This window comes from Salvelinus fontinalis, chromosome 1 (genome assembly GCF_029448725.1).
Source record: "Salvelinus fontinalis isolate EN_2023a chromosome 1, ASM2944872v1, whole genome shotgun sequence".
Lineage (NCBI taxonomy): Eukaryota > Metazoa > Chordata > Actinopteri > Salmoniformes > Salmonidae > Salvelinus > Salvelinus fontinalis.
This window is the reverse complement of record NC_074665.1, coordinates 32,171,237-32,199,033: the sequence shown is the minus strand read 5'-3', so window position 1 is coordinate 32,199,033 and position 27,797 is coordinate 32,171,237. Positions and strand designations below refer to the sequence as shown.

The following is a 27,797-nucleotide window of genomic DNA, read 5'->3' as shown; positions in this document are numbered from 1 at the left end:
CTTTACCTCCCACCCTTTCAAACTCCCCCAGGCTCAGAGTGTTAAAATCTAACAAGTTCTCCAGACCCCCTTGCCAGTCCCCAGTCTCTGCCGTCACCTGGAGTGGCGGAAACATTGGTGGCCCCTCCCCCTTTGGCCGCTCAAACATCCCCCTTACCGGCTCAGACAGTGCCTCCTGGACTTCCTCCAGGAATCTCTCCAGCAGCCTAAGAGACGTTATTCCTGTTTGTTGTGCCAGGACTTCCGGGGATTTCCACCCCTCCTCTCCCAGCAGTCGCAGGTCACCCAGCCTTAGTAAACCCGCTGCCATCAGTTGCCTCTGCAGGGTGGCCGACTGAACTGATCTCTAAGGGATGGCTAGGTTGTGGAAGATAGACTCCTCCCACACCCACAGCCCAGGCTCCACACCCCCTTCTCGTGTGGGCCTTAGCAGCTGCCAGGCCCTTAGCACTGCAGAGTAAAAGTCGGAGAGAGCTGCTGTACTCAGCCTCTCCAGCTTCACGAGGAACAGCTGCTGGTCCAACCCTAATCCGCCAGCTCTCCTCAGTAGAGCGCATGCTGGTTCCCTCCAGCCGACATCAGTATGGTACAGCAGTCTCTGCACCATCTTTAGTCAGAAAGTAGCCACCCTAATCTCCAGTTCCACCAGGCTCTGTCCTCCTTTGTGGACGGTCATGTACAATATTGCCGCCCTCAGCCAGTGATGGCCCGATCAGAAAAAGTCCACCAGCTTGCGTTGCAAGTCTGCAAGCAGACCGGCAGGGGGGTTGAGGACAGCCAGTTTATGCCAAAGGGAAGATGCCACCAGGTTCTTGATTATCAGCACCCTCCCTCTATATGACACTTGGGACAGGAGCCACCTCCATCCAACTGGCCAGTCTTGACACCACTGCCTGTGACAGCCCCTCCCAGTTCTTCGTGAACCACCTCTCCGAGCCCAGGTACACCCCCAACATTTTAAGCCCTTCACAACCCCACTGCAAACTCCCTGGAAGCAGCGGAGGGGGCCTATTCCCCCCCATGCCCCAGTTTACCTTAGCTGGCGAAGCTCCCTCGTACACCTTCAGACTAGTCTCTAGTGCCTGCATATCCTGACTATCACAGAAACGTAATCTGCATATGCTGACACTGCTATGCCTGTTAACACACCCATGCCTGTCCAGCACACTCCCTGCAGTCTCCTGCGTAGCAGGCCCAAAAAAGGCTAAATGGCTAGTGTATTTAACTGCCCCGATAAAGGGCATCCTTGTCTGATGCCCCGTCTCACCCAGACTGGCCTACTGAGCCCCCCTTCCACCTTGACCATACATGACGCCCCAGCATACAACATCGCCGCATAGGTCAAAAAACTTTTTCCAAACCCAAAATCAGACATCACAGATACTCATGGTCCACTCTATCAAAAGCCTTCTCTTGATCTAAAGAGACCAGTCCAAAGTTCACATTAGAACCTCTCGATAAGTCCAACATGTTCCTGATTAAGAACAAGTTGTCCGTGATTGACCGTCCCGGTACACAATATGTTTGGTCCTTGTGTACTATAGAGTCCAGATGGGAATTCAGTCTGTTAGAGAGGACCTTGGCAAATATCTTGTAGTCCACAAAGAGCAATGCCACAGGTCTCCAGTTCTTAAGTTCACACAAGTCCCCTTTTTTGGGCAGGACGCATTCACGCAACAAGCAAAAGAAGTCCAGTCCAATTATTCCCCAGAATATTTTATGAAACTCCACTGGGAGTCCATCGACCCCCGGTGCACGGCCGGGGGAAATCTGGGTTACGGCCTCTGCCAGTTCACGGGATAACAGAGGAATGTCAATTTCATCCCTCTGTGCCAGAGGGAGCTTAGGGAGTTCTGCAAACAAGACCTGGGCACACATAGGATCACACAGTTCTGCCCTATAAAACTCAGTATAAAACTCCACAGTTCGCTCCTGCATCTCCCCCACCACAGAGGTCACCCGCCCATCAGACAGCCGTAGACAATGCATACCCTTGGCTTCACCGCTCTGTCTTTCTAAACCAAAGAAGAAGGAGCTGGGAGCATCCATCTCCTTGAGTATGGAGAACCTAGCTCTTACAAGTGATCCCTTTGCTTTAACCTGGAAAAAACTGCCCAGGTCCTTACGTAATTCAGCTAAATTAGCCTGGAGGCCTATATTGCCTTGCCCCACCATCTCTACCTCTACCTCCATCTCACTAATACAACGCTCGAGTTCCCCCAATACTCTCCTAGCCTCTGAGGACGAGAGAGCTGTATACTGTTGACAGAAAAGCCAAATTTGGACTATCCCACATCCCACCATTGACTCAGAGACTCATACTCCTCTCTTTGCTGCCTCCACCTTTCCCAAAAAATCTGGAAACCTGAGCAAAAAGTAGCATCTTGTAAGAGCTTTACATTAAACTTCCAATATGCCGAGGCCCTGGTGAAATAGACAGCCGAGCCATGGTTATGTGGTGATCTGAAAACCCCACCGGGAGAATGGTAGCGCCCAACAGCCTATTGCTCTGATTCCTGGACATGTAAAAACGATCAAGTCGGGCTGCACTCACCCTAGCTCCAAAGACCACCCATGTATACTGATTAATGATGTCCCTTAACACTCCCACTGATCCTGAATGAGGCTCTTCCCATTTCTGTCTTTCGTAAAATCCATTGCACAGTTCCAGTCCCTGCCGACCACCAGCTTCTCCTCAGGCGCTACCCGTGAGAGTTGCTGTCTAAGACACCCAAATAGAACCCCCCTCTATCTCCCTGTGTTAGGCGCATACACATTTATAAAGACAAAACCCATGTTGTAAAAGCAGAAATTAACAACAAGCAGCCTACCCCTACACACCTCCTTTGAGGAGCTAATTTTTACAGACAGACCCGGTACAAAAATGACTGCCACCCCTGCACTAAAATTTGTCCCATGGCTCAACACACTTGCCCCTTTCCACCAGAGCCCCCAATCAGTTTCCTTCACCATATCACTATGCGTCTCCTGCAGAAACAACACCTGTATTTTGGTTTGTTTTACATATTCACCCAAAACACTCCTCTTTCCCGCATCTCTGGCGCCATTTATATTAAGCGAGCCTACCCAAAGAGTCTCCATAAGAAGTGGGAGAAAAGCCAGCAAAGAAAGAGACCAATAGCAAAGCTCAAGAGAGCCCTCCAAACCAAACACTCAAACTCCCAAAAAAACTCCCAGAATGCACTGCAAGAGAGAGAGAAAAAATAGAATAGAAAAAAGAGCCATCAAATTTTACAACCATCTAAAAACAAGTGACCCCAAAACATTCCATCACACAGCTCTACAATGTCAAGAGATGAAACAAGAGAAGAGTCCACTCAGCCAGCTGGCTCTGAGGCTCAGTTCACCAACCCAAACCAACCCCATAGAGCCTCAGGACATCACTCAGAAAACATGGCCCAACCAAATCATCACAAAACAAAAATAAAAATATATCACCTATTGGAAAGACACCACAAAAAATCAAAGTAAACTTCAATGCTATTTGGCTCTAAACAGACAGTACATTGTGGCAGACTATCTGACCACTGTGACTGATAGAAAACTGAGGAAAACATTGACTAGGTACAGACTCAGTGAGCACAGTCTGGCTATAGAGACCGGTCGTCACAGACAAACCTGGCTGCCCAGAGAGGACAGGCTGTGCTCACTCTGCTCCAGGGGAGAGGTAGAGACAGAGCTGCATTTCCTATTACACTCTGACAAATACTCAAACCTAAGAGAATATTTCTTTCCCAAAATTATAATTCAATACAAAGAATTTGAAACTAATAAAAGATGAAGAGAAAATCTAATATGTATTGGGTGAAAAGCCAAAATGTGCAGTTTTGGCAGCCAAATATGTGTCCTCCTGCCACAACCTGAGGGACAGCCAGTGAAAAGTGCAAAGTAATGTCGATAATATTTCCCATCTTGTTTTGTTTTGTCTTTCATACCATGTCATGTGTCTTCTCAGTCATGTTGACACTGGCCTACTACCATTGCTTTAATGTATTGTTGTTCTGATTAACATTGTTGTTGTAGTTGTTGTTAATGGTAATCCCATGTCCATTACTACTAGTATTATTGCTGTTGGTCCCACCATTTATTTATATATAAATAATAATAATAATATATATATTTTTATTTTATTTTTTATTTTTCGATATGTATACTTTAACAATATAAGTAATAATGAACTTGCCATGTCAATAAAGTCAATTGAATTGAATTGAGAGATAGTCGAGAGAGAGAGAGAGAGAGATAGATAGAGAGTCAGAGAGAGTCAGAGAGAGAGATAGTCAGAGAGAGAGTCGAGAGAGAGAGAGATAGATAGTCAGAGAGAGAGAGTCAGAGAGAGAGAGAGATAGTCAGTCAGTCAGACTGAGAGAGAGATAGTCAGTCAGAGAGAGAGAGTCAGTGAGAGATAGTCAGAGAGAGAGAGAGAGAGAGAGAGAGAAAGAGAGAAAGAGAGAGAGAAAGATAGTCAGTCAGTCAGTCAGACCGAGAGAGAGATAGTCAGTCAGAGAGAGAGAGAGAGCGAGAGAGACAAAGAGAGAAAAATAAGAAAAAGAAAGAGACCTGAGGATGTGCTTCTCTCTGTGCGCCGGCTTGGGTTGTAGACTGGAGATGAAGGGACAGAAAACAGAGAAGAAAAAAGAGAGAATGAGAGACAGTATGCGAGAGAGAAAGAAGTACAAATTGACCTCCTACTCTCCTCTCTCCTGTTCTGCACAGTATAAACAACTCTACAACTCCTCAACATAAGAACAGCTCTGAGATACAGTATAACACATAACAAGTAGACAAACAGTGTTATTTGTGCTGGATGGAGCATGTTCACACTGCTTGGCACATCCACTTCTCCTCAAATCGGAGATGTCTCTATTACGGCTTGAGATATTTTCCAAGCACTGTTTCAGCCCTGGGAAAAAAACACAAAGCAGGAACATGCAGTCCCCGTCCTCTCTCCCTCTGTCTGTCTTGCTATTGCTCTCTCCCCTTTACCCCAACCCATTCTGTCCCCACCTCTCACCCTCTTCCCTTACACTGCACCCATCCCAAAATTCTATTACGATCAAGATGTTTGGGCAGGCAGGTGGAAGCGGGAGCATTACCGGGGCTGTCATTGTCTGAGTGGGAGTCATTCCCTCGGGACTCTCCTCCAACAGAAAGTCATTTACACACATGACAAGGAAATAAGGAGACAAGGAGACAATGAGACAAGGAGACAAGCATAAAGACGAGAGGACCAGGAGATGTTAAAGCCTAGTGCTTTGTGACCCCTATTTTCCCCTCTCTATCTCAACCAATCACCAGTCTACAACCCCAGCCTTCCATGCCAGGCTGACACACACATAATCGCGCACGCACGCATACATACACAGGAACACATCCCTACTGTAGGTCTTTCTCTCTCATTCCCCTTCTCTCGCTCTCTGTGTCTCGCTCTCATTCTCTCTCTTATCGCATTACTCTCCATTAAAGAGTCTTTTAAACTCACGACACAAAATGGCAGACAGTGCAGAGGGCGGGCACTTTTGAGATCAGTTTTGGGGAGCAGCAGCAATCATCAACTGATATAAATAGACATCTAAAGACCCCGGAGCGAGAAGTGCCTCCTCCCGCTCTCCTCTGTCTATGTACTGTCGTCTGTCTCGCTGTCTGGCCCTGGATATACTACAGGGAGTGGAGCACTCAGGCCAGTCCACATGTTGTGATATTTACCGATGATGGAGGAAACTGGTGCAAAAACGGGTGAATAAAGCCGCATTGTGTAATTGGTTGCTGTGCCGCTTACCGTAACGCGTTCTATTTTGGGTCACTGAATACTGATGCAGACACTGCACACTGACACAGACACAGCACCACTGAAGTTATTACTGTATTGCAACAACAACAAAAGAGAGAATATTGCCCAGTTCCACTGCTATTTTTAATGAAGTGAAGTGAGTGTTCAGTGAGTACCCTATCTCCTGTACTTATTTGCATCCTAAGCATTTAACCAGTGGAGCCAACACATCACACACAGGGGTCAATTGGACAAAGGTCACCGTGACAGAATGCCGGATTAGCTGACAGCCCAAATAAACCGCTACCATCAGATTCTGTAATCTGGCTTTTTCTGGGCTGAGGAGAAGGGGGGATAGGAGGAGGATGAGGAAAATGGATTTGTCTCCAGAGGCTAAGTCTCATTGCCTGGGCCCCTCTGATGGCAAGCATTAGACACACACATACACCTCCAGAAAATGCCAGAAATCCCCCTCCCTGTGCTGCGCAGATGGTCGAGGAGTGTGAAGAGAGGCTGAGGGTCCTTGTCCTCAATGACTTTCACTGGCATCCAGCTGCAGATGGTTCATGTAGGAATGTGCACTGAATACCTAATGTTGACATTGCAGGCTACCTGGATTTCATATTTTGTACCATACAATACTTGAAAAGGAGGGTGTAATCAACTTTTTATTCAAGATTTTCCATGTAGCTTCTTCAAATGAAAGAATGATGCAAGAGGAAGGTTCCCAGAACCCAACTGATACCATAAACAAACCGATGAACATCCAGAGAACGTAATGTGCCAGCTGGGAAGCTACTTCAGCACTTTCTATTTATTCTTTGTCTCCGTTTATTTCTTTACGGTTGTGACTTCAAATGTTCGACAGTTCTCCAAGAGTAAAGTGTCAAAGCCTGTGGCAACATATCTTTAACGATACAATGACATTGCCATCTTCAAGATTCTATGGTAAACCTGGTGTTGGTGTGCTATCTGTCCGTCTGTCTCCCATCACCACGGGTCAACCTTTCTTAGTCCAACAGGCTTTCCTGTCGAATTTGCTCAAATTGAGTTACACAGTAGAGTTGTGATCGGCAAAGCGCACACACAGCACTTTCCTCCAGCGAGGAATGAGTGTCTCACTGTCCCAAAGCTGATGCCAAGCATAATGAGTAATATTGCGTTCACGTGCTATCGGAGTTTTCGGGAAGCTCTGAGAAAATATTACAAGTAACTGCCAAAATAAAGGACACACCAACATAAAAAAGGTGTCTTAATAGGGTGTTGGGCCACCACGAGCCAGAAAAGCTTCAATGCGCCTTGGCATAGATTCTACTAGTGTCTGTAATTCTTTTGGAGGGATGTGCCATCATTCTTCCATGAGAAATTCCATCATTTGTTGATGGAGTTTTACACACACTGAGCATTTTAATATATGACCCTAAGCATGATGGGATGTTAATTGCTTAATTAACTCAGAAACCACACCTGTGTGAAAGTACAGTACCTGCTTTCAATATACTGTGTGTCGCTAATTTACTCAAGTGCTATCTTCATTTTGGTAGTTACCTGTAGCTAAACTTTATTATTAGCAATGTTAGCAAGCTTATCAAGCTAGCTAAAATCGGATCGGTTGAAGAATTGTTCAAACTTCAAAAGCACTTGTACTCAATCATGTCGGTCCTACCACTTCTTAGTTCCCAGTTTTCTTTTTCCTCACAAGCACGTGAAGCCAGCATATGCAGAAACGGAAATAAGTACATGAATATAACACCGGAAGTGACGTTAAATCGGATGTGCACACTTAAGCGGATATGAATTAAAGCCACGATCAGACGTTAAACAGATTGAGATTGGTGATAAGGTCATAGCTCTGAAAGCTGACGTACAATGCAGGCTCAGCAGGCACACAGGCGATTGAGGCAATTGTGTCGAGCCTTGGGTGGGCACCATGGTAACAGGTAATAGTTTAAGTCTGCTCGCTCTCTCCTTTCGCCGGATCAACACTATTCTCTCTCTCTCTCTCTCTCTCTCTCTCTCTCTCTCTCTCTCTCTCTCTCTCTCTCTCTCTCTCTCTCTCTCTCTCTCTCTCTCTCTCTCTCTCTCTCCTCTCTCTCTCTCTCTCTCTCTCTCTCTCTCCTCTCTCTCTCTCTCTCTCTCTCTCTCCTCTCTCTCTCCTCTCTCTCTCTCTCTCTCTCTCTCTCCTCTCTCTCTCTCTTCTCTCTCTCTCTCTCTCTCTCTCTCTCTCTCTCTCTCTCTCTCTCTCTCTCTCTCTCTCTCTCTCTCTCTCTCTCTCTCTCTCTCTCTCTCTCTCTCTCTCTCTCTCTCCTCTCTCTCTCTCTCTCTCTCTCTCTCTCTCTCTCTCTCTCTCTCTCTCTCTCTCTCTCTCTCTCTCTCATTGCTCTTCCCTCTCTCACTCTCTCCCAGCAAAGCAGCCTCAGCCAGAGGACTTAGCCAACACACAAACCAAACCCATTTATCATCATCGAAACCAAACAACTTCTTCTGTCTACCTCAATAGGTACTTGGACTCAAAACCATACGAAGCAAAAAACAGAGGTTGAGAGTATGAGTACCTCTATAATTTACTCTGACCCATCAGTCACCTACTACTTGGCACAGACGCTCAAACTTTGCCCCTGTATTTGAGTTTTGAATATAATTCATTTAGTCATATGTGTAACATGTCAGTTTGCAAACCATCCTCGCACAGTCACCGTCATTTGTTATCCTGCCAACGAACCGACACGTCCTGTGAGATACATTTCCCACAGTGGCTTCCCCTCCATTTCCTACGGTTATGTTGATGACAAGATGCTGAACAGTGATTGTCAAAGCGATAATGACCGTGAGATGACGATGATAATGCATACGATGATGTTAATAAACACATGTTCCCTGGGCAAATGTCAGTATCTTCTCCCTCCCTACCTCCATGCATAGTGATAGTTGCTAAGCAGCAGACAGCTCGTTGAATGGCATCTCTACCACACCAACAGGAGTCTCTAAATGGAACAGGCCCCATTTCTGAAATGGGTTTGATTAAAAATAATATCCTCGGCTCCCAGCAATCTAGGGTATTTATCCGAGTCATTTCCAAATGGTGTGTCATATTATTCAAACTAAAAGTTCTTCCCTAAATCAGAGAGTGACTCAAGTTCAACATTTGACTTCCTGACATTAGTAAGTGTAAGAGAAGCACGAGCTAATGAGTAGCCAAACTGTATACATTCGGTGCAGTGACAGTAACATTACCATAAAGTGCATGAAGTGAACAAAGCAAAAAGCAGGGAATATAAACTAGCTACAGACACCTCTTCAGATAAATGAACCGGTTACTCTCCAAGTGAAACCCGTGGCAATCGTTGCTTTTCGAAGAAAATTACAAAACAGACACACACAACTAAGGTTTATACAGAATCTACCAAGCATGTCTTGCTTATAATATCCTTCATTTCAAGTAACCCTCAAGTTCCTTGGTGTCCATATCACTGAGGACGTATCATGGCCCTCACACACCAGTACCGCCGGGAAGTAGGCATAGCAGTTCCTCTTCTCCGTCAGGAGGCTGAAACGATTTAGAATGGCCCCTCAGATCTTGAGGAACTTTTACAGCTGCTCCATCGAATACATCCTGACTGGCTGTATCACCTTCTGGCATCTATTTATCCTTCTACTGGTCACTATTACTCCTGTTTACATGTATATATTACCACTACTTTATTGCCATAAGTATTTACATATTCCTGCTACCGGTCACATTTCAGCCCTGTTTACATGTATATCCGCCTATCATGCCTACCCTTACAGTCTTACACACACACACACACACACACACACACACACACACACACACACACACACACACACACACACACACACACACACACACACACACACACACACACACACACACACACACCATCATTCTCTCTGTAGCTAATAGCGTTTCAGAAACAGAACATTACAGAAAGGTTAAAGACAAAGGTTCAAAATCCACACCCTCTAATAAAAGAGAAGCCGTATCCAAAGGCTTGAATTAAGTGCGAATGAAGATTTAATAAGCACTGGCAAAAAGAGCAGGCCAATACTATTGTGTACAGATTTGTACAAGCATCTTCGCATGAGGCATACAGTATAGCAGGGAAAGAAATTAAATAAGAAAGCATAGAATTGTGCATCGAACCAATCCTTGACCTAAAAAAGATACCAACAGCACGTTCACAACAAGCACGACCAGCTGCACTTGTAGACAAGCAGGCATGCGTACACACACACACACACACACACACACACACACACACACACACACACACACACACACACACACACACACACACACACACACACACACACACACACACACACACACGAGGGGTCACCCTGAGAGGAGGATTGTGTTTACCTCAACATGGGCTGTTTGGGGTGAGCAGGCGGGTCACTGTCCTGGTGTTGAAGGGGCTTTTTGGTCACCTGCTTGTAAATGTTCCGGGCCATCACCCCCAGCCACAGCATGGTGGAGAGGGACGAGTAGTGTAACACCACGCCAACCTGCACCAGGGGACACAGACAGACATGGGTCACTCACTGTATCTATCTTCACATCATAGAAGGCTCGTGTTCACATTCTTCATGTCCCTCTCACTTCCACTTGTTCGCACCCAGTTGATTCACAGAGAGAGTTCTTTTCCCATACACAACGAGCATGTCATCAATGTCACTTCAAGTGTGCAAAATGGTGTGCGCGCCTGCGTACTCGGGGACACACCCGCCATCAATACCGTTAGAGGACTCAGGACAGGTACCTTGAGCCGTCAACAATAAACAACAATAGGAATGTCAGTCACGTCTACAATGCTCTTTACAAAATGTGATGCTTGTTTTCCAAACAGACATTGTATTCCATCCATTGTTCTTATATTCATGAATTATGCTTGAATGGGAATTGATCTCGCATTGTTTTGAGGCTTCATCAAGAGAAATAAAGACAGCTACGGGGAGAGAAAAAGAGTGAGAAAATAGGAAAGAGAGAGAGAGAACTTGAAATTCATTGTCTTTCTTTTCCCAATCACACTCCTCGGTTTGCTCAGCAGACCCAACACTAAGAGGCATCCAATCAAATAACTCGCTCCAGTCTGCTAGGCTTAACCAACTCTACAGGGACGAAAGGAGTCATACAGGAGTCAGACATGATACTGATTGGAAATAACCTTGAGGCTGGTTAATGGTGGAAGAAGCTCACAGTGAGTAGGTGGTGGTCTGTGATTCAATCATAGCTCTAACCCACCCACTTTGGACTGAAAGGAACGCTGGCTGAATGGACAAACAACCACTACGGTAGGATGGAATGGAACCCGAGTAAAAACATTTCAGGGAGTGAGTCTTATTGCCACACACTGAACCAGTCTTTGACCTCAAGAAGATATGAACAGCACATTCACAAGAGAGTGACAGTGGGTAGGGCTGGCACAATTACCGTATAACCGATGGTTATGGATGAAGGCCGGCATGAAACTAAAATAACCGGCATAACTAAAAATTATTATTATTTTTTTTATTTTTTTAGTCGAACGAACATCTGACTGAAGTGACCACAATGTAGCAACAGCACACATAGAAATAGAACGAATAGAACAGGCGTGGAACCTCTAACCCTTGCAATTTGACTGTTAAACCCACGGGTACACTAGCAACGGCTGCCTGATAATGTGATGCAATCATTTCCATGGTAATGTAGAATGTCATAAAAATGATGTTAACTGATGATGTTAGCTCTTGCAATAGAATGTCTTTTTTGTAATGTCAGTTGAGTTGAATCAACAAATCAGAGCACAAATTATACTGTTTGACGCGAGTGCTTATTATGATAAACTGTGATTTAAATAGATTTGTTTTGCATAAATATTTGTTTTTATATGTTGTGAATAAAGTGTGTAAATGTACTTCACACTTTCTTCTCCCCAATTGGTAGTTACAGTCTTGTCCCATCTCTGCAACTCCCGTGCGGACTCGGGTGAGGCGAAGGTTGAGAGCCATGCATCCTCCGAAACACGACCCCGCCAAGCCGCACTGCTTCTTGACACACTGCTCGCTTAACCTGGAAGCCAGCTACACCAATGTGTCGGAGGCGCCCGAAGCCAGCATGCATGCGCCCGGCCGCCACAAGGAGTCGCTAGAATGCGATGGGACAAGGACATCCCAGCCGGCCAAAAGCGCCCCTAACCTGGATGACGCTGGGCCAATTGCACGTCGCCTCATGGGTCGCGGCCGGCTGCAACACAGCTCGGGATTGAACCCGGATCTGTAGTGATGCCTCTAGCACTGATCAGTGCCTTAGACTGCTGCGCCACTCGGGAGGCCCAAAACTAAAATAAACTTCAATAAACTTAAACCTCAGATTCTTAGGAACAATTTGATATGCAGCAATTGAGACTGCATTTAGAATCGCTGTTTTTAGCCAGTCCGCTAACGTAGTTGAGGGGGAGAGAGAGAAATGTTGCTTAGCGCCTGTCCCTCGTCACACACACACACACACACACACACACACACACACACACACACACACACACACACACACACACACACACACACACACACACACACACACACACACACACACACACACACACACACACACACACACACACACACACAGGAGAGAGAAAGGAAGGAACGATGGAGAGTAGGGGGAGGGAAAGAGAGTAGTAGGCAGAGAGGGATGAGGAGAGATAGAAAGATGGGGGAGAATAGATTGGAGGGAATAAGAGGACCACTGGCTGATAAATGCCCTCAGCAAGCAAGCAATGCCCTCCACCCACCAACCCACCCACCAACAAACACACACGTAAAATTACAAATGCTCATTCTGTTTTTTGATATTAATAGGCCTGTATTCTTCCCATGTTTAACACATATCTTGGTTGTCTAGATGGCTTCTTCTACCCCTCTTCTGACCAATTAGTCTGTATAATGTAAGTCTGTATAATGTTAGTATACACAAACACACACACACACAGTAGTCTAAGTCTATGTGAGGGAGGGGCATAGCCGGTGCTTCCATAAACTGAATTACATTGATAATAAAGTCTAATTAGCCTACTCCTGTCTACACAGAACTAAATAAAACCAACCCAAATAGGCTAATACACCAGAAAGCATGATTTGGCCACACAAGACCATTAGCTTCTTAAAAAAATAAATAAACTGTGGATTGTTTTAAATCGCATTGCCTACAGTCTGAAGGGCAGTCGAAGGAAAACATAGTTTGGAAAATTGCTATTGCTGTAAAGTGAAGACAATGAAAATACTGTAATCTGTCTTTTACCCACATAAAAAAATAGTATGGTATAAATACTGTAGTATACACTGTAGTGTACTGCAGTATTTACAGTTAACTATAGTATAAATACTGTAGTATATACTATAGTATTTACTGTAGTGTTTTTGCTGATATTACTGCAGTGCTTACTATAGTGTTTTTGTTTTATTATCTTTGACCTAGAAGTAGAGGCTTTATCCTTGATGAAACCTACTGGAGAAATACAAACATAACACATTTTCCATAACCTGTAGGTGTGTAGGTAGGTAGGACTGGGGTCTGAGCAGATAGTTTTCTATAACCTGTAGTTAACAAAATATATGGTCTATACTTGGCATGTAGATGTATCACTTATTAAGGGTGGCACAAATTGGGATATGAGGGAGGGAAATGGGCAGGGTATATGCAAATTGAATACTGTAGTATTTACAATAGTTAAAGTGTAGTGTTTTTGCGGACAATACAGTGGTATTTCCTATAGTATTATATAGTTTACTACATGATTTTATAGTAAGTGCTGTAGTATTCCATAGTAAACTATAGTATTTTTTTCATATGGGATAGTTATCAATTTTCTCAACTTAATTGAGCGAACAGTATCTTATTGGCACCAGCAGAGAACATCGGCCATATTTACATTTACATTTAAGTCATTTAGCAGACGCTCTTATCCAGAGCGACTTACAAATTGGTGCATTCACCTTATGACATCCAGTGGAACAGCCACTTTACAACAGTGCATCTAACTCTTTTTAGGGGGGGGGGGGTCAGAAGGATTACTTTATCCTATCCTAGGTATTCCTTAAAGAGGTGGGGTTTCAGGTGTCTCCGGAAGGTGGTGATTGACTCCGCTGTCCTGGCGTCGTGAGGGAGTTTGTTCCACCATTGGGGGGGGCAGAGCAGCAAACAGTTTTGACTGGGCTGAGCGGGAACTGTACTTCCTCAGTGGTAGGGAGGCGAGCAGGCCAGAGGTGGATGAACGCAGTGCCCTTGTTTGGGTGTAGGGCCTGATCAGAGCCTGGAGGTACTGAGGTGCCGTTCCCCTCACAGCTCCGTAGGCAAGCACCATGGTCTTGTAGCGGATGCGAGCTTCAACTGGAAGCCAGTGGAGAGAGCGGAGGAGCGGGGTGACGTGAGAGAACTTGGGAAGGTTGAACACCAGACGGGCTGCGGCGTTCTGGATGAGTTGTAGGGGTTTAATGGCACAGGCAGGGAGCCCAGCCAACAGCGAGTTGCAGTAATCCAGACGGGAGATGACAAGTGCCTGGATTAGGACCTGCGCCGCTTCCTGTGTGAGGCAGGGTCGTACTCTGCGGATGTTGTAGAGCATGAACCTACAGGAACGGACCCTCGCCGTATCCCCGGTGAGTGCGCACATTCACGCTTTATCACTAGCTAGGTTTCCATCCAATTGTTGACACATTTCCATGCGAATATTCTACAATCTGCAGAAAACATTTCCCCACCAGAGGTGTTCCCATCATATTGACTTGTTGTGGATAAAAGGCTGTGCTTGATGACGTAGCGCACATAAAAATAACTTTTGTGGTTACATTCCCATGTACCGAATAAAGAATTTAGTTAAGTGGGTTTCCATTGCATTTTATACTTTACTGATGGTTTTGTCACAAACAACTGGTGCGTTATATAGTGAAATCCTAGTAAAAAGTCCCTGTCTTAGGTCAGTTAGTATCAACACTGTATTTTAAGAATGTGAAATGTCAGAATAATAGTAGAGAGAACAATTTAATTTCCCAGTGGGCCCACATTCCCAGTGGGCCCAGTGGGCCCAGTGGGTCAGAAGTTTACATACACTCAATTATTATTTGGTAGAATTGCCTTTAAATTGTTTAACTTGGGTCAAACTATTTGGGTACCCTTCCACAAGCTTCCCACAATAAGTTGGGTGAATTTTGGCCCATTCTTCATGACAGAGCTGGGGTAACTAAGTCAGGTTTGTAGGCCTCCTTGCTCGCACACGCTTTTTCAGTTCTGCCCACAATGTTCTATAGGATGGAGTTCAGGGCTTTGTGATGGCCACTCCAATACCTTGACTTTGTTGTCCTTAAGCATTTTTTCCACAACTTTGGAAGTATGCTTGGGGTCATTGTCCATTTGGAAGACCCATTTGCGACCAAGCTTTAACTTCCTGACTGATGTCTTGAGATGTTGCTTCAATATATCCACATAATTTTCCTGCCTCATGATGCCATCTATTTTGTGAAGTGCACCAGTCCCTCCTGCAGCAATGCACCCCCACAACATGATGCTGCCACCCCCGTGCTTCACGGTTGGGATGGTGTTCTTCGGCTTGCAAGCTTCCCCCTTTTTCCTCCAAACATAACAATGGTTATTATGGCCAAAATAGTTCTATTTTTGTTTCATCAGACCAGAGGACATTTCTCCAAAAAGTACAATCTTTGTCCCCATGTGCAGTTGCAAAGCGTAGTCTGGCTTTTTTATGGCGGTTTTGGAGCAGTGGCTTCTTCCTTGCTGAGTGGCCCTTCAGGTTGTGTCGATATAGGACTCGTTTTACTGTGGATATAGATACTCTTGTACCTGTTCCCTCTAGCATATTCACAAGGTCCTTTGCTGTTGTTCTGGGATTGATTTTCACTTTTCGCACCAAAGTACGTTCATCTCTAGGATACAGAACGCGTATCCTTCCTGAGCGGTATGACGGGTGCGTGGTCCCATGGTGTTTATACTTGCGTACTATTGTTTGTACAGACGAACGTGGTACCTTCAGGTGTTTGGAAATTTCTCCCAAGGATGAACCAGACTTGTGGAGGTCTACAATTTTTTTCTGAGGTCTTGGCTGATTTCTTTTGATTTTCTCATGATGTCAAGCAAAGAGGCACTGAGTTTGAAGGTAGGCCTTGAAATACATCCACAGGTACAGCTCCAATTGACTCAAATGATGTCAATTAAGCTATCAGAAGCTTCTAAAGCCATGCCATAAATTTCTGAATTTTTCCCGAGCTGTTTAAAGGCACAGTCAACTTAATGTATGTAAACTTCTGACCCACTGGAATTGTGATACAGTGAATTATAAGTGAAATAATTATTTGAAAAAATTACTTGTGTCATGCACAAAGTAGACGTCATAGCCGACTTGCCAAAACAATAGTTTCTTAACAATAAATAGGTGGAGTGGTTGAAAAACGAGTTTTAATGACTCCAACCTGAGTGTATGTAAACTTCCGACTTCAACTATATTATTATGGACAAAAGAGAGAGAGTATTTTTACTTGTCAAATGGCAGCCAAGCATCGATGATCATGTCACCAGAATAAGACCCTCGATATTTATTGGAAAGGAGCTTCAAGCTCATCCCTCATTGCACTTTCACCACCCTGTGAAGTTCATCATAACTTATTTATTTTGTAGCCTAATAAACGGCATGCTTTCCTGAGTCGTAGTGGGAAGACCACACAACCTGTCATCGAGTGACTCCTACTTCGATATGAAGGTTATTGTATAAATATTTGTGAATAGAGCGTTTACACCGCCATTTCTCATCATTTTACAGACACAAAAAGATCCCACCTTGTCTAGCGCATTTTGTTTTGTCGACATTTGGAAAGTTTACCGACACATTTGCTGTTTACATCAGGCCTATCGTGAATTTCATTTTTATGCAACATGTACTTTACTCAGGTAAAAAAGGATGGAGGGAAACCTGTTTAGACTTGGGTGACTGCCGCTTGAAAATGTATTTTTGGACTGTAATTTCCTCCTCCAGGTTAGATAGATGTCATATTGTATTTGTGTCTTCCCTTCTCGTAGACCTATTATATGGATCAGACAATGCTTGTATTGATCTGTTTGTCAGTGTCAGCAGAGCAGACAGCCCTGTCATTTGTGTCATATTAAAAAACGATTCGGCTAATGTCTCCAGTCATATGAAGTGTCGTAGAATTGCTTGAAATGTGCTTATAAAAAGGCCCAAAAATGTTCCTGTGCAAACAAAGGAGAAGAAACGTGTCTGATATAGGGTATAAAACGTCACAATAGCGTTCGAATTGGCTGCTGGGGGGCAAGGAGACCCCCCCCCAGTTTCGCTAAAACCATTGACAACTACGTGCTGTTTGGTTTGAATAACTATTTGGTTTTAATACCATCAAGTCTTGAAGAGCATAGTCAGAACTACACATTTCAGATTATTCCACATATAGCTCTATCGTCGGAGTTTTACTGCAGTCAGTAAAACATTAATTGATCATAGGGCGGGGCGGTATTCCGTTTTTTACTATATACCGGTACTGACGCATGGACCGGTTTGGGCTTTTACTTTACCTTCTATAACGGTATTTCAATGTCATGACATTTTGTCAGACGAGTTATTGTCATATAAAATAATGCAGGTCTCACGGTAATTGACTGTTAATTAACATAAACACGTTAAGCATCTCCAGGCCTCCATGCATACAAGCTGCTGATACGTGCGTCTACATTTAAAAAAGTTTAATAAATCTATTTAATATACACCATAACAATAAATCCATTATTTATTGTAGGCAGGTCATTATGATATGAGGAAAATGTATTTCAGAAGAACATATTATGAGTTGGCCTACTGTATGTTATCTGGCTATGCACCATGCCATAGGCTGTAGACATGTTTATTTAGCAGACAAAATATGTTTACAAATCCTTTGCGATTATTTTATATTATATGCTTTTATAGTAAAAATAATATAATTTAGCTGAATAAAATAGAAATTATATTTTTCCCATTCCAGAACGAGTGCGCACGCATGTGGCAATGTTGAGCTTAAAAGTAATAATTTGTAACAGGTCCTCTACACTAGATTTAGCATTATTTGGAAACTTTAGTTGTGAAGGATACAAACCTTAGTATGTCTTAGAAATCAAAAACATATATGGCCTGCATGATGCGACTAGCTATTGATGATTTGAGAAAGTCGCAAAAAAATCTTGCTCTCTGTTCCTTGCCTCATGATGCACAGGCCAGGGACAGTGACATCCATACACCCACAACGTTTTTTAAGATTGTAGTTATGTTATGTGGTTTTGCTTGTAAATACTTTTTACATGAGACTATTCTCAATTTAATCTTGTCTTTACTAATATGTAAAAATAGTTTTGATTTACAATGGCCCATTATCAACTGGGCAGAAAGAGGGGCAGGGGGGAAAAGACCTGCCTGTTACGCTCGTTGGTGGAATGAGTGAACCAAGGTGCAGCGTGGTAGGCGTACATCTTCCTTTATTCAATGAACACCAAAAAACAAAAACAAAAAACGAAACGTAAGGTTTAGTAGGGCTAAACAGCACAGTACCAAAACAAGATCCCACAAACTACAGGTGGAAAAAAGCTGCCTAAGTATGATCCCCAATCAGAGACAACGATAGACAGCTGCCTCAGATTGGGAACCATATCCGGCGAACAAAGAAATAGAAAACATAGATTGCCCACCCTAGTCACACCCTGACCTAACCAAATAGAGAATTAAAATGATCTCTAAGGTCATGGCGTGACACTGCCATCCGTATGCAATTGAATAACTGATGGAGGCCACTTTCCCGCTGGTTCGTTTTCGTACTCATGACTGTAGGGTGACCACATTTAAAAAAAACAAATGCGGGTTTGATGGCGAGCGTTGCTGCACAGCTATTTTCAGGTCTCTCCAGAGACGTTCAATTGGGTTCAAGTCCGGGCTCTGGCTGGGCCACTCAAGGACATTCAGAAACTTGTCCCGAAGTCACTCCTGCGTTGTCTTGGCTGTGTGCTTAGGGTCGTTGTCCTGTTGGAAGGAGAATCTTCGCCCCTGTCTGAGGTCCTGCGCTCTGCAGCAGGTTTTCATCAAGGATATCTCTGTACTTTGCCCCATTCATCTTTGCCTCGAACCTGTCTAGTCTCCCAGTCCCTGCCGCTGAAAAATATCCCCACAGCATGATGCTGCCACCACCATGCTTCACCGTAGACATGGTGCCAGGTTCACATACTTGACGCTTGGCATTCAGGCCAAAGAGTTCAATCTTGGCTTCATCAGACCAGAGAATCTTGTTTGTCATGGTCTGAGAGTCTTCAGGAGCCTTTTGGCACACCTGATTGGTGGAGTGCTGCAGAGATGGTTGTCCTTCTGGAAAGTTCTCCCATCTCCACAGAGGAACTCTAGAGCTCTGTCAGTGACCATCGGGTTCTTGGTCACCTTCCTGACCAAGACCCTTCTCCCCCAATTGCTCAGTTTGGCTGAGTGGCCAGCTCTAGGAAGAGTCTTGGTGGTTCCAAACGTCATCCATTTAAGAATGATGGAGGCCACTGTGTTTTTGGGGACCTTCAACGCTGCAGACATTTTTTGGTACCCTTCCCAGATCTGTGCCTCGACACAATCCTGTTTTGGAGCTCTACGGACAATTCCTTCGGCCTCATGGCTTGGTTGTTTGCTCTGTCATGTCAACTGTGGGACAGGGTGATAACTATAGACAGGGTGTGCCTTTCAAAATCATGTCCAATCAATTGCGTTTACCACAGGTGGACTCCAATCAAGTTGTAGAAACATCTCAAGGATGATCAATGGAAACAGGATGCAGCTGAGCTCAATTTCGAGTCTCATAGCAAAGGGTCTGAATACTTGTGCAAATAAGGTATTCATTTATTTTATTTTATATTCTTCAAAGTAGCTACCTTTTGCCTTGATGACAGCTTTGCACACTCTGGGCATTTTCTCAACCAGCTTCACCTGGAATGCTTTTCCAACTGTCTTGAAAGAGTTCCCACATATGCTGAGCACTTTTTGGCTGCTTTTCCTTCACTCAAAATCAAATCAAATGTTATTGGTCACAAACACATGTTTAGCAGATGTTAATACGAGTGTAGCGAAATGCTTGTGCTTCTAGTTCCAACATTGCAATAATATCTAACAAGTAATCTAATAATTACCCAACAACTACCTAATACACACAAATCTAAAGGGATGGAATAAGAATATGTACATATAAATATATGGATGAGCGATGGCCGAGCAGCATAGGCAAGGTGCAATAGATGGTATAAAGTACAGTATATACATATGAGATGAGTAATGTAAGATGTTAACATTATTCAAGTGGCATTGTTTAAAGTGACTAGTGATCCATTTATTAAAGTGGCCAGTGATATGAGTCTATTTATTTATTTAACCTATATTTAATTGTGCATCTGTAGAAGTTTGTCAGGTTTTTAGGTGACAAGAGAAATTTCACTGTTGCGCCTTCTTCACCACACTGTGTGGGTGGACCATTTCATTTTGTCTGTGATGTGTATGCCGAGGAACTTTAAAAAACTTGCCAACTTCTCCACTACTGTCCCTTCGATGTGGATAGGGGGGTGCTCCCTCTGCTGTTTCCTGAAGTCCACGATCACCTCCTTTGTTTTGTTGACGTTGAGTGAGAGGTTGTTTTCCTGACACCACACTTTGAGTGCCCTCACCTCCTCCCTGTAGGCTGTCTCGTCATTGTTGGTAATCAAGCCCACTACTGTTGTGTCGTCTGCAAACTTGATGATTGAGTTGGAGGCGTGCATGGCCACAGTCATGGGTGAACAGGGAGTACAGGAGGGGGCTGAGCATGCACCCTTGTGGGGCCCCAGTGTTGAGGGTCAGCGAAGTGGAGATGTTGTTTCCTACCTTCACCACCTGGGGGCTGCCCGTCAGAAAGTTCAGGACCCAATTGCACAGGGCGGGGTTGAGACCCAGGGCCTCCAGCTTAATGATGAGTTTGGAGGGTAATATGGTGTTGAATGCTGAGCTGTAGTCAATGAACAGCATTATTACATAGGTATTCCTCTTGTCCAGATGGAATAGGGCAGTGTGCAGTGTGATGGCGATTGCATTGTCTGTGGACCTGTTGGGGCGGTATGCAAACTGAAGTGGGTCTAGGGTGGCAGGTAAGGTGGAGGTGATATGATCCTTGACTAGTCTCTCAAATAACTTTATGACGACAGAAGTGAGTGCTACGGGGCAGTAGTCATTTAGTTTAGTTATCTTTGCCTTCTTGGGTACAGGAACAATGGTGGCCATCTTGAAGCATGTGGGGATAGCAGACTGGGATAGGGAGCGATTGAATATGTCCGTAAACACACCAGCCAGCAGGTCAGCGCATGGTCTGGGCCAGCAGCCTTGCAAGGGTTAACACGTTTAAATGTCTTACTCACGTCGGCCACGGAGAAGGAGAGGGCACAGTCCTTATTAGCGGGCTGCGATGGTGGCACTGTATTATCCTCAAAGCTGGCAAAGAAGGTGTTTAGTTTGTCTGGAAGTGAGACGTCGGTGTCCGTGACGTGCGGTCCAACTACCATCATCTAAAATTCCATGACCATCACAGCCCTAACAGTGGGAGGAGGAGACGCAGAGAGAGAGAGAAGAGAGACAGGTATGGGGGAGAGAGAGATGGAGAGGGGCAGGGGATAGAATTGGTGGAAGGAGGTTGGTGGAGGAAGGGGATGTGCATTTTCTGTAAGTGCTGACTGAGGCTTCCAGAGTCAGATCCAGGGCTCCTTGAAGTTTGTCTGTCAGAGGAGGTGGTGAGTAGCAGTTCCCGTGTGGGAAGTGGATCCCTGCTGGACCTGAGAGGGATCTATCCACAAGTGGGGCAGAGGGTGGAGGGATGGAGGAGGGTGGTGGGGTGTGTGTGATCACACATATCCTTCCAGCCAGCTCCTCCAGTGAACGACCATGTAATCATCCCAGATACTGTCACCACTGCTGGGAACAGAGGAACAGCCTCAAACCCATCGGGATGAGAGGAGGGGTGGACCAAAATAATCCAACTGGACCCAAAGAATCGACTTAGGCTGTTACCCATTAAAAATGCAGTGTTTCTACATTAGGCAACATGATTAAATCAGAAAAATACCCAGTGGTGAGGAGCACCAGAGGCATGTGCAGAATAAACACCTGCTGTGGTGATTACATTGAGAGATGGGTAATATTTACATGTGTGTGAGAAGCATGGAGATTTGATCGATTGCAGCAGTTTCTTCACAGGCATCTCTCAAGCGGTGGCATCTCGGCAAGATGGCTGCTCATAAACGTGTTGCTAATGCGTCCACGTAGACAGCGAATCTGACGGGGAATATGCTAATTGTGCCGTAATAGTGCTCCATTACACGGCGGGGGAACAGGTGGGTCAATAGGGGGGCCCCCGCGTTTCATGCCCTTACACCGGCCGAAACGTGTCATTGGTAGTTGTCGACACTCGCTTGGCGGGCGTGACACGAACCAGAGGCTCCTAGCCTAGCTAGCAGTCTCTCTGTGAAGCCAAGCCTCCCGACAGGCAGCCAAAGCACGCCAGGCACTGTTGGCTTCAATAAGATAAAGTGAGCTACAGTGATCTGTGCAGCTCCATATTGAGGTGGACTCATTATGTTTTAGAACAAGACGATGTCTAAACTTCTTGTGGCGGGGTGGAGAGGCAGCAGCCTCAGCAGTGTCCCAAGTGACTCTGCCTGGTTCTGACGAGAGAATAAGAGCCTTGTTGATATAAATAGAGGATGAGTTGGAAGCCTTTGAAACCTCAATTGAAAGGTAGAAAGAAAGAAAGAAAAAACATAAATCTCTCGCCAGCTAAATGCCCACATGCTGAGGAGAGATATTCTCTCTCGGCTGACATGTTCCAATTGATGTATCAAATCCTCTTTAAAACCTACAGTATCACCTAGATATCAAACTCCCAAAACTTAACAATGTGTCTGGTCGTCTTACTCCTTATTTTGTCAAGACACGATTGAGTCTTTCGCTAACCCTGACATTTTAACACCAACCATTATATCCATCTACCTATCATCGTCCTATCAATCTTCCCAAAACCACAATATGCATGCATACGGGAGTTTGGCTTCCTTAAGACTTCAGCATCAGTTAAGCCAACGATTGATGGAGAGGTTAGCATCTCTAGATCTATTTAAAAGCTGAAACATCTCTTACCTGGTGTCTCCAATGAGCTGCTTTATCTAAGTAAGGACTCAAGGACAACCCTAATGTCCCAATTAGCCAACCCAACGTTAACCTGCCCTTGCTGCTCTCCTCTAAAAACAGTATCTATGGCAAGATCCTCTCACAGTGACAAATCTCCCATGATCTCTTCCGTTTTAGAACGTCTCAGAGCCAAGCGTTATTGCACCCAGCAGGAGAGAAAGCACTCCAGTTAGCTAACCTACACAGGCATACAGGCCCCGCAGCGCTTGCTGATGCCTGTGTCTCTCTCTCTATCACCCTTTCGCTCTCCCTCACTATTTTACCTCTCTCTCTCTTGTCCTTTCTCTGTCTTTCTCTCTCTCGCTCACAGTCTCAGGCTAAGAGATGGAGGTGCCAGCCACAGAGGCAGGCAGAGTCAACCGGTAGCCGACAGCAGTAACGGCAGCCATACTCCTACTCCCCCTGAGACGACGGCAAAACAAAACCCTCATTAGGACAACAAACTGCTAGGTACAAAGCCCCTGGTGGCCGGGGGCGGGAAACCTGGAGGGACAGGCAACATCATAGCATAGGTACGGCCAACCAGGAAGGCAGCTGGCTAGCTGTAGCATTCACGTGTGTACCGTAGTGGCTGGGTATTAAGCTGTGTGGACTGTATTGTCTCGCACCGTGTGTTGGGAGTCGTGCCGAAGCCTTGGTGGAGCCTATTCATCAGAGCATCAAAGAAGGACGAGAGAGAGAGAGAGAGAGAGAGAGAGAGAGAGAGAGAGAGAGAGAGAGAGAGAGAGAGAGAGAGAGAGAGAGGAGGAGGAGAGCTAGGAGTACTACACAGTGCACACAGAGCATCACAACCACCGCCACAGCGCACCTCAATAGACATTCATAATCAATTCCCCTGGAGAGCTTTGAGAGGGCAGGAATGAAAAGGCAGTGCACTTACTGCTTGACAGATGATGGGGTATTTGATTCGATTGATGCCTCCGGCAAACACAGTGAAGGTCAGAGCTGTGTGGAAACAGAAGTTGAGGAGCATGTGCCATCCCTTCCGACTGATGCGGATTGTGCTGCCAAAAGAAGAGAAACCCACACCGAATAAGCAGTCAGTCAAGTAAATATGAATGGTACAGAATATCAGGGGAATGGATTAAACATTGACGCAGAGGACGTTGAAGTTGTGAGCGTTTACAGAAGAGACCCGGTTCGTCATTCAGATCATTTACTAGGATACAAGGGGGTTGAGGTGGAAATCTGGTGGAATGCAATTGCATCGTTTGCAAATGAAATGTTGTAAATAACAATCGACATATCCCCTTTGATTCAATTAATGTACCGACTTCAAAGCCCAGCCATGTCATACAATTCATCGTTCAGATCAGGGATGAAGAGACAATAGGGGGATGAGAAATAAGGAGATGAAAGTCCGGTCAATTGAGTCCGCTCAATTGTATAAAAAAAAAAAGATTGATTCCAGTAGACTGAGTCAATTGACATGCAACACAATAGAACCCCATATTGTGAAATAGGAAATTAACTAGTGTTATGCACCCTTGGGCATGGCCCTTAACCTATTTTGCTACTCCTTGTCCAGCAAAAACCCTAAGGCTATATGGATCAGCCAATCCAGACGCAGTATCCAGGGTAAATAAACTAGATAGAAACAAACAACATAAACACTTATCCTGACATCTATCCAGTATCCTAAATCAGCATTATCCTCATCATGTTCACCAGTGTGATTATAAATCAGGGGGGAAAAGTGTACAGGAAAGAACCTCTGTTGTTTGTGAGAAACAAACTTGCAGAGAGGGAGCGAGAGAGACCAGAGAGTGAGATAACAGAGAGAGAGACAGAGAGAGAGAGAGAGAGAGAGAGAGGCCAGGGAGAGAGAGAATGAGTGAGAACGAGTGAAAACAAGCAAGAACAAGAGAGAGAGAGACTGAGAGAGAGATATATATATTTAAAAAAGTTAGAAATAATGAGATAACGAATGAGAGGGAGAGAGAGAGAGAGAGAGAGAGAGAGAGAGAGAGAGAGAGAGAGAGAGAGAGAGAGAGAGAAAGCAGTAATAACCTACGAGGCGTGTCTGAGTGTTATGTGCCAGAGAGGAGAGGAAGGGCTGCTGTTCAGGTGCTGAACTCTACCCAGGAGGCTCCAGGAGAGGCCCATAAATCACTGCAGCCTCTACCTGCCTCCCAGTGTTTTTCATGGGCTTGGCTATGGGCTTTCACTGCTTCAAGTGCATTAACCTGGCACCCCTCCACTTCATCGTTTCCCAGAGAAAGCATGTGGCTAAACTGACCTCCCGCTTGTTCTCCTTGGCCGAAGGGGAAGGAATGTTCTGAAGGGTGAACTTGGAGTCCGAATGGAATGGGACCTTGATAATAGGCTCACCAGCATCGCTATTCAGTATAAACACTCCCTTTGCTTGAAATACACTAATGTTCTGAAAATCAGTGAAGCGGTGAAATTACTTCTACATGTATGGCAAAACTGACCCCTCACTTGTTCTCCTTGGCCAAGAGGGAGGGAATGTTTTGAAGGGTGAATTTAGCCCCAGTGGAATTAGCACTTGTGTGAGCTCACCAGCATCACTATTCAGTGATGCTACATTACACACTCCATTGTCTTGGAATACACGTTATGTCAGAAAGTGAAGTTATTTTCGACATATTTAGGGCGTTATCCCGATTTGAGATCTGCCTGCACAACTCAGACTTTCACATAAATCATTCCATGATATCAAAGGGAGACTGGTGTGCATGGATCTCAATTCCGAATGTGGCCCTTAGAGCATTTCTACTGTAAGGAAGACACACCTTTGGGGATGGAGGGAGGCAAAGCGGTTGGAGTGTTGTACTCCTGCTGCAGCTGTGAGACGACCACTTGTTTCCTCTGACAACAAGTGTCTCCTGACTGAAATCATGGAGCCACTGACACCTTCACTCCTCCCAGACTACAGATACCATGTGTTTTCATAATCCCTCTATCCCTACAGCCCTTCATCCTGTCAATGTCTCTTTCTCTCTCTTTCTTGGAGTCGCCTCATACTGATGCCAACCGAAAAAAATGTGTTCATGCATCTTCATGCTTCATTACAGTCTATCTATTCATCTGCTTTCCATCAGAACCAAAAGTAGTAAAAATAAAAAAATGTATCATTTAATTCATCTGTCATTTCAGAGACATTGAATAACTTTTTTGGGTGGGGGGGTCTTTTATTCTCAGCATAGTGAAAGTATAAAAGGACTGAATGATCGATCACATTAAGTTTCAGTCACTAACTCCATTGTTGGTGATCTAGTGAGTGCCTAGCAAAGGGAAAATGAGGCCCCCAAAAAATAACACGCTATCCAGGTTGCCTGGAGACCACGCTGGATCATCAGTAGAGGACGACCAGATGAACTGAAAGATAGCACAGCCCTCAGGGTTCGAAAGACCTACGGAGAGAGGTGACCAGATGTGGTCAGGATCTTATAGACATATCAGATTGAGCCATCTCTTTGAGCCAAGCGGTAGTGGGTTATTGGGAGTGTTTGGCTCATACGCACACAAACACGCACACACATCCCCCCCAAACTCACACAGAGACACACACAGGAGTCGTCCGCTTCAGATGTCTGAGTCAGACAGACTGCAGAGCTTCATGCAGGCCCACAGCGGCTGACTCACAGCTCAGAAGCATGACGGAGGGAAATAAAAACAAATTCTCAAAAGTAGGAGAAGTGGTGTGTTGTGATGGATACATGGACCTGGATGTGTGTGGTTTTTACTAAGCTTAGTTGGTTAACTAACGGTGAGAACTCACTTCAAATCCTCTGAACACAGACCTAAACACACACACACACACACACACACACACACACACACACACACACACACAGACACAGACACAGACACAGACACAGACACAGACACAGACACAGACACAGACACACACACACATACACGCGCAAACACAGTTTTCCAAGGGTTTTTACCTGTGGTGCACGATATAAGTGATGATGGAGGCGAAGAGGCAGAGCAACATGACGGCCGTACAGGCATACACGACCGGGTGCAGAAACTCCCCAGGGTACGGGGGGAAAGACAGCACCTTCTTCAGATCCTAAATGAGAAAGAGAGAGAGAAACATGAATTGTTTAGAAACAATGTACACGACTATGCAATTGTACTCAATGCTTTGGCATAATCTGCATTACAATAAAGTTATTTGAATTGAATACAGAGAGAGAAGAGATGGAGAGAGAAAGAGAGACAGTTTGGGGAAGTAATGGAGAGGGGAGAGAGAGAGAGAGAGAGAGAGAGAGAGAGAGAGAGAGAGAGAGAGAGAGAGAGAGAGAGAGAGAGAGAGAGAGAGAGAGAGAGAGAGAGAGAGAGAGAGAGAGAGAGAGAAGAGACAAGTTGAGACAAGTGGCCACAAGAAAAGGGCAACCAGTGAAGAACAAACACCATTGTAAATACAACCCATATTTATGTTTATTTATTTTCCTTTTTGTACTTTAACTCGCACATTGTTACAACACTGCATATAGACATAATGACATTCGAAATGTCTCTATTCTTTTGGAACTTCTGTGAGTGTAATGTTTACTGTACATTATGATTGTTTATTTCACTTTTGTTTATTATCTACTTCACTTGCTTTGGCAATGTTAAGATTTCCATGCCAATGAAGCACCTTGAATTGAATTGAGAGAGAGGGAGAGATCGAGAAAGAGAGAGAGAGGGAAAGACATCAGGGTCAGACAAAACAGATATGGTATCATATTTCACATACCATGTCGACA

The 27,797-nt window shown here is 44.8% G+C and overlaps 1 protein-coding gene across 2 annotated transcripts in view; it reads right to left on the bottom strand.

Moving 5' to 3' along the window:
* LOC129853141 (adhesion G protein-coupled receptor A3-like) overlaps positions 1–27,797 on the bottom strand; it is a 295,014-nt gene that overhangs the window by 14,067 nt on the left and 253,150 nt on the right. The window contains exons 15-18 of one of the 2 annotated variants that reach the window (XM_055918873.1): positions 26,988–27,115; positions 23,951–24,074; positions 10,176–10,321; positions 4,582–4,623 (exon numbers count right to left, since the gene is read on the bottom strand). In XM_055918873.1, coding sequence (XP_055774848.1) covers positions 4,582–4,623; positions 10,176–10,321; positions 23,951–24,074; positions 26,988–27,115 — 440 coding nt within the window. The remainder of the gene's footprint in view (positions 1–4,581; positions 4,624–10,175; positions 10,322–23,950; positions 24,075–26,987; positions 27,116–27,797) is intronic. The other variant, XM_055918884.1, reaches the window with a different exon arrangement.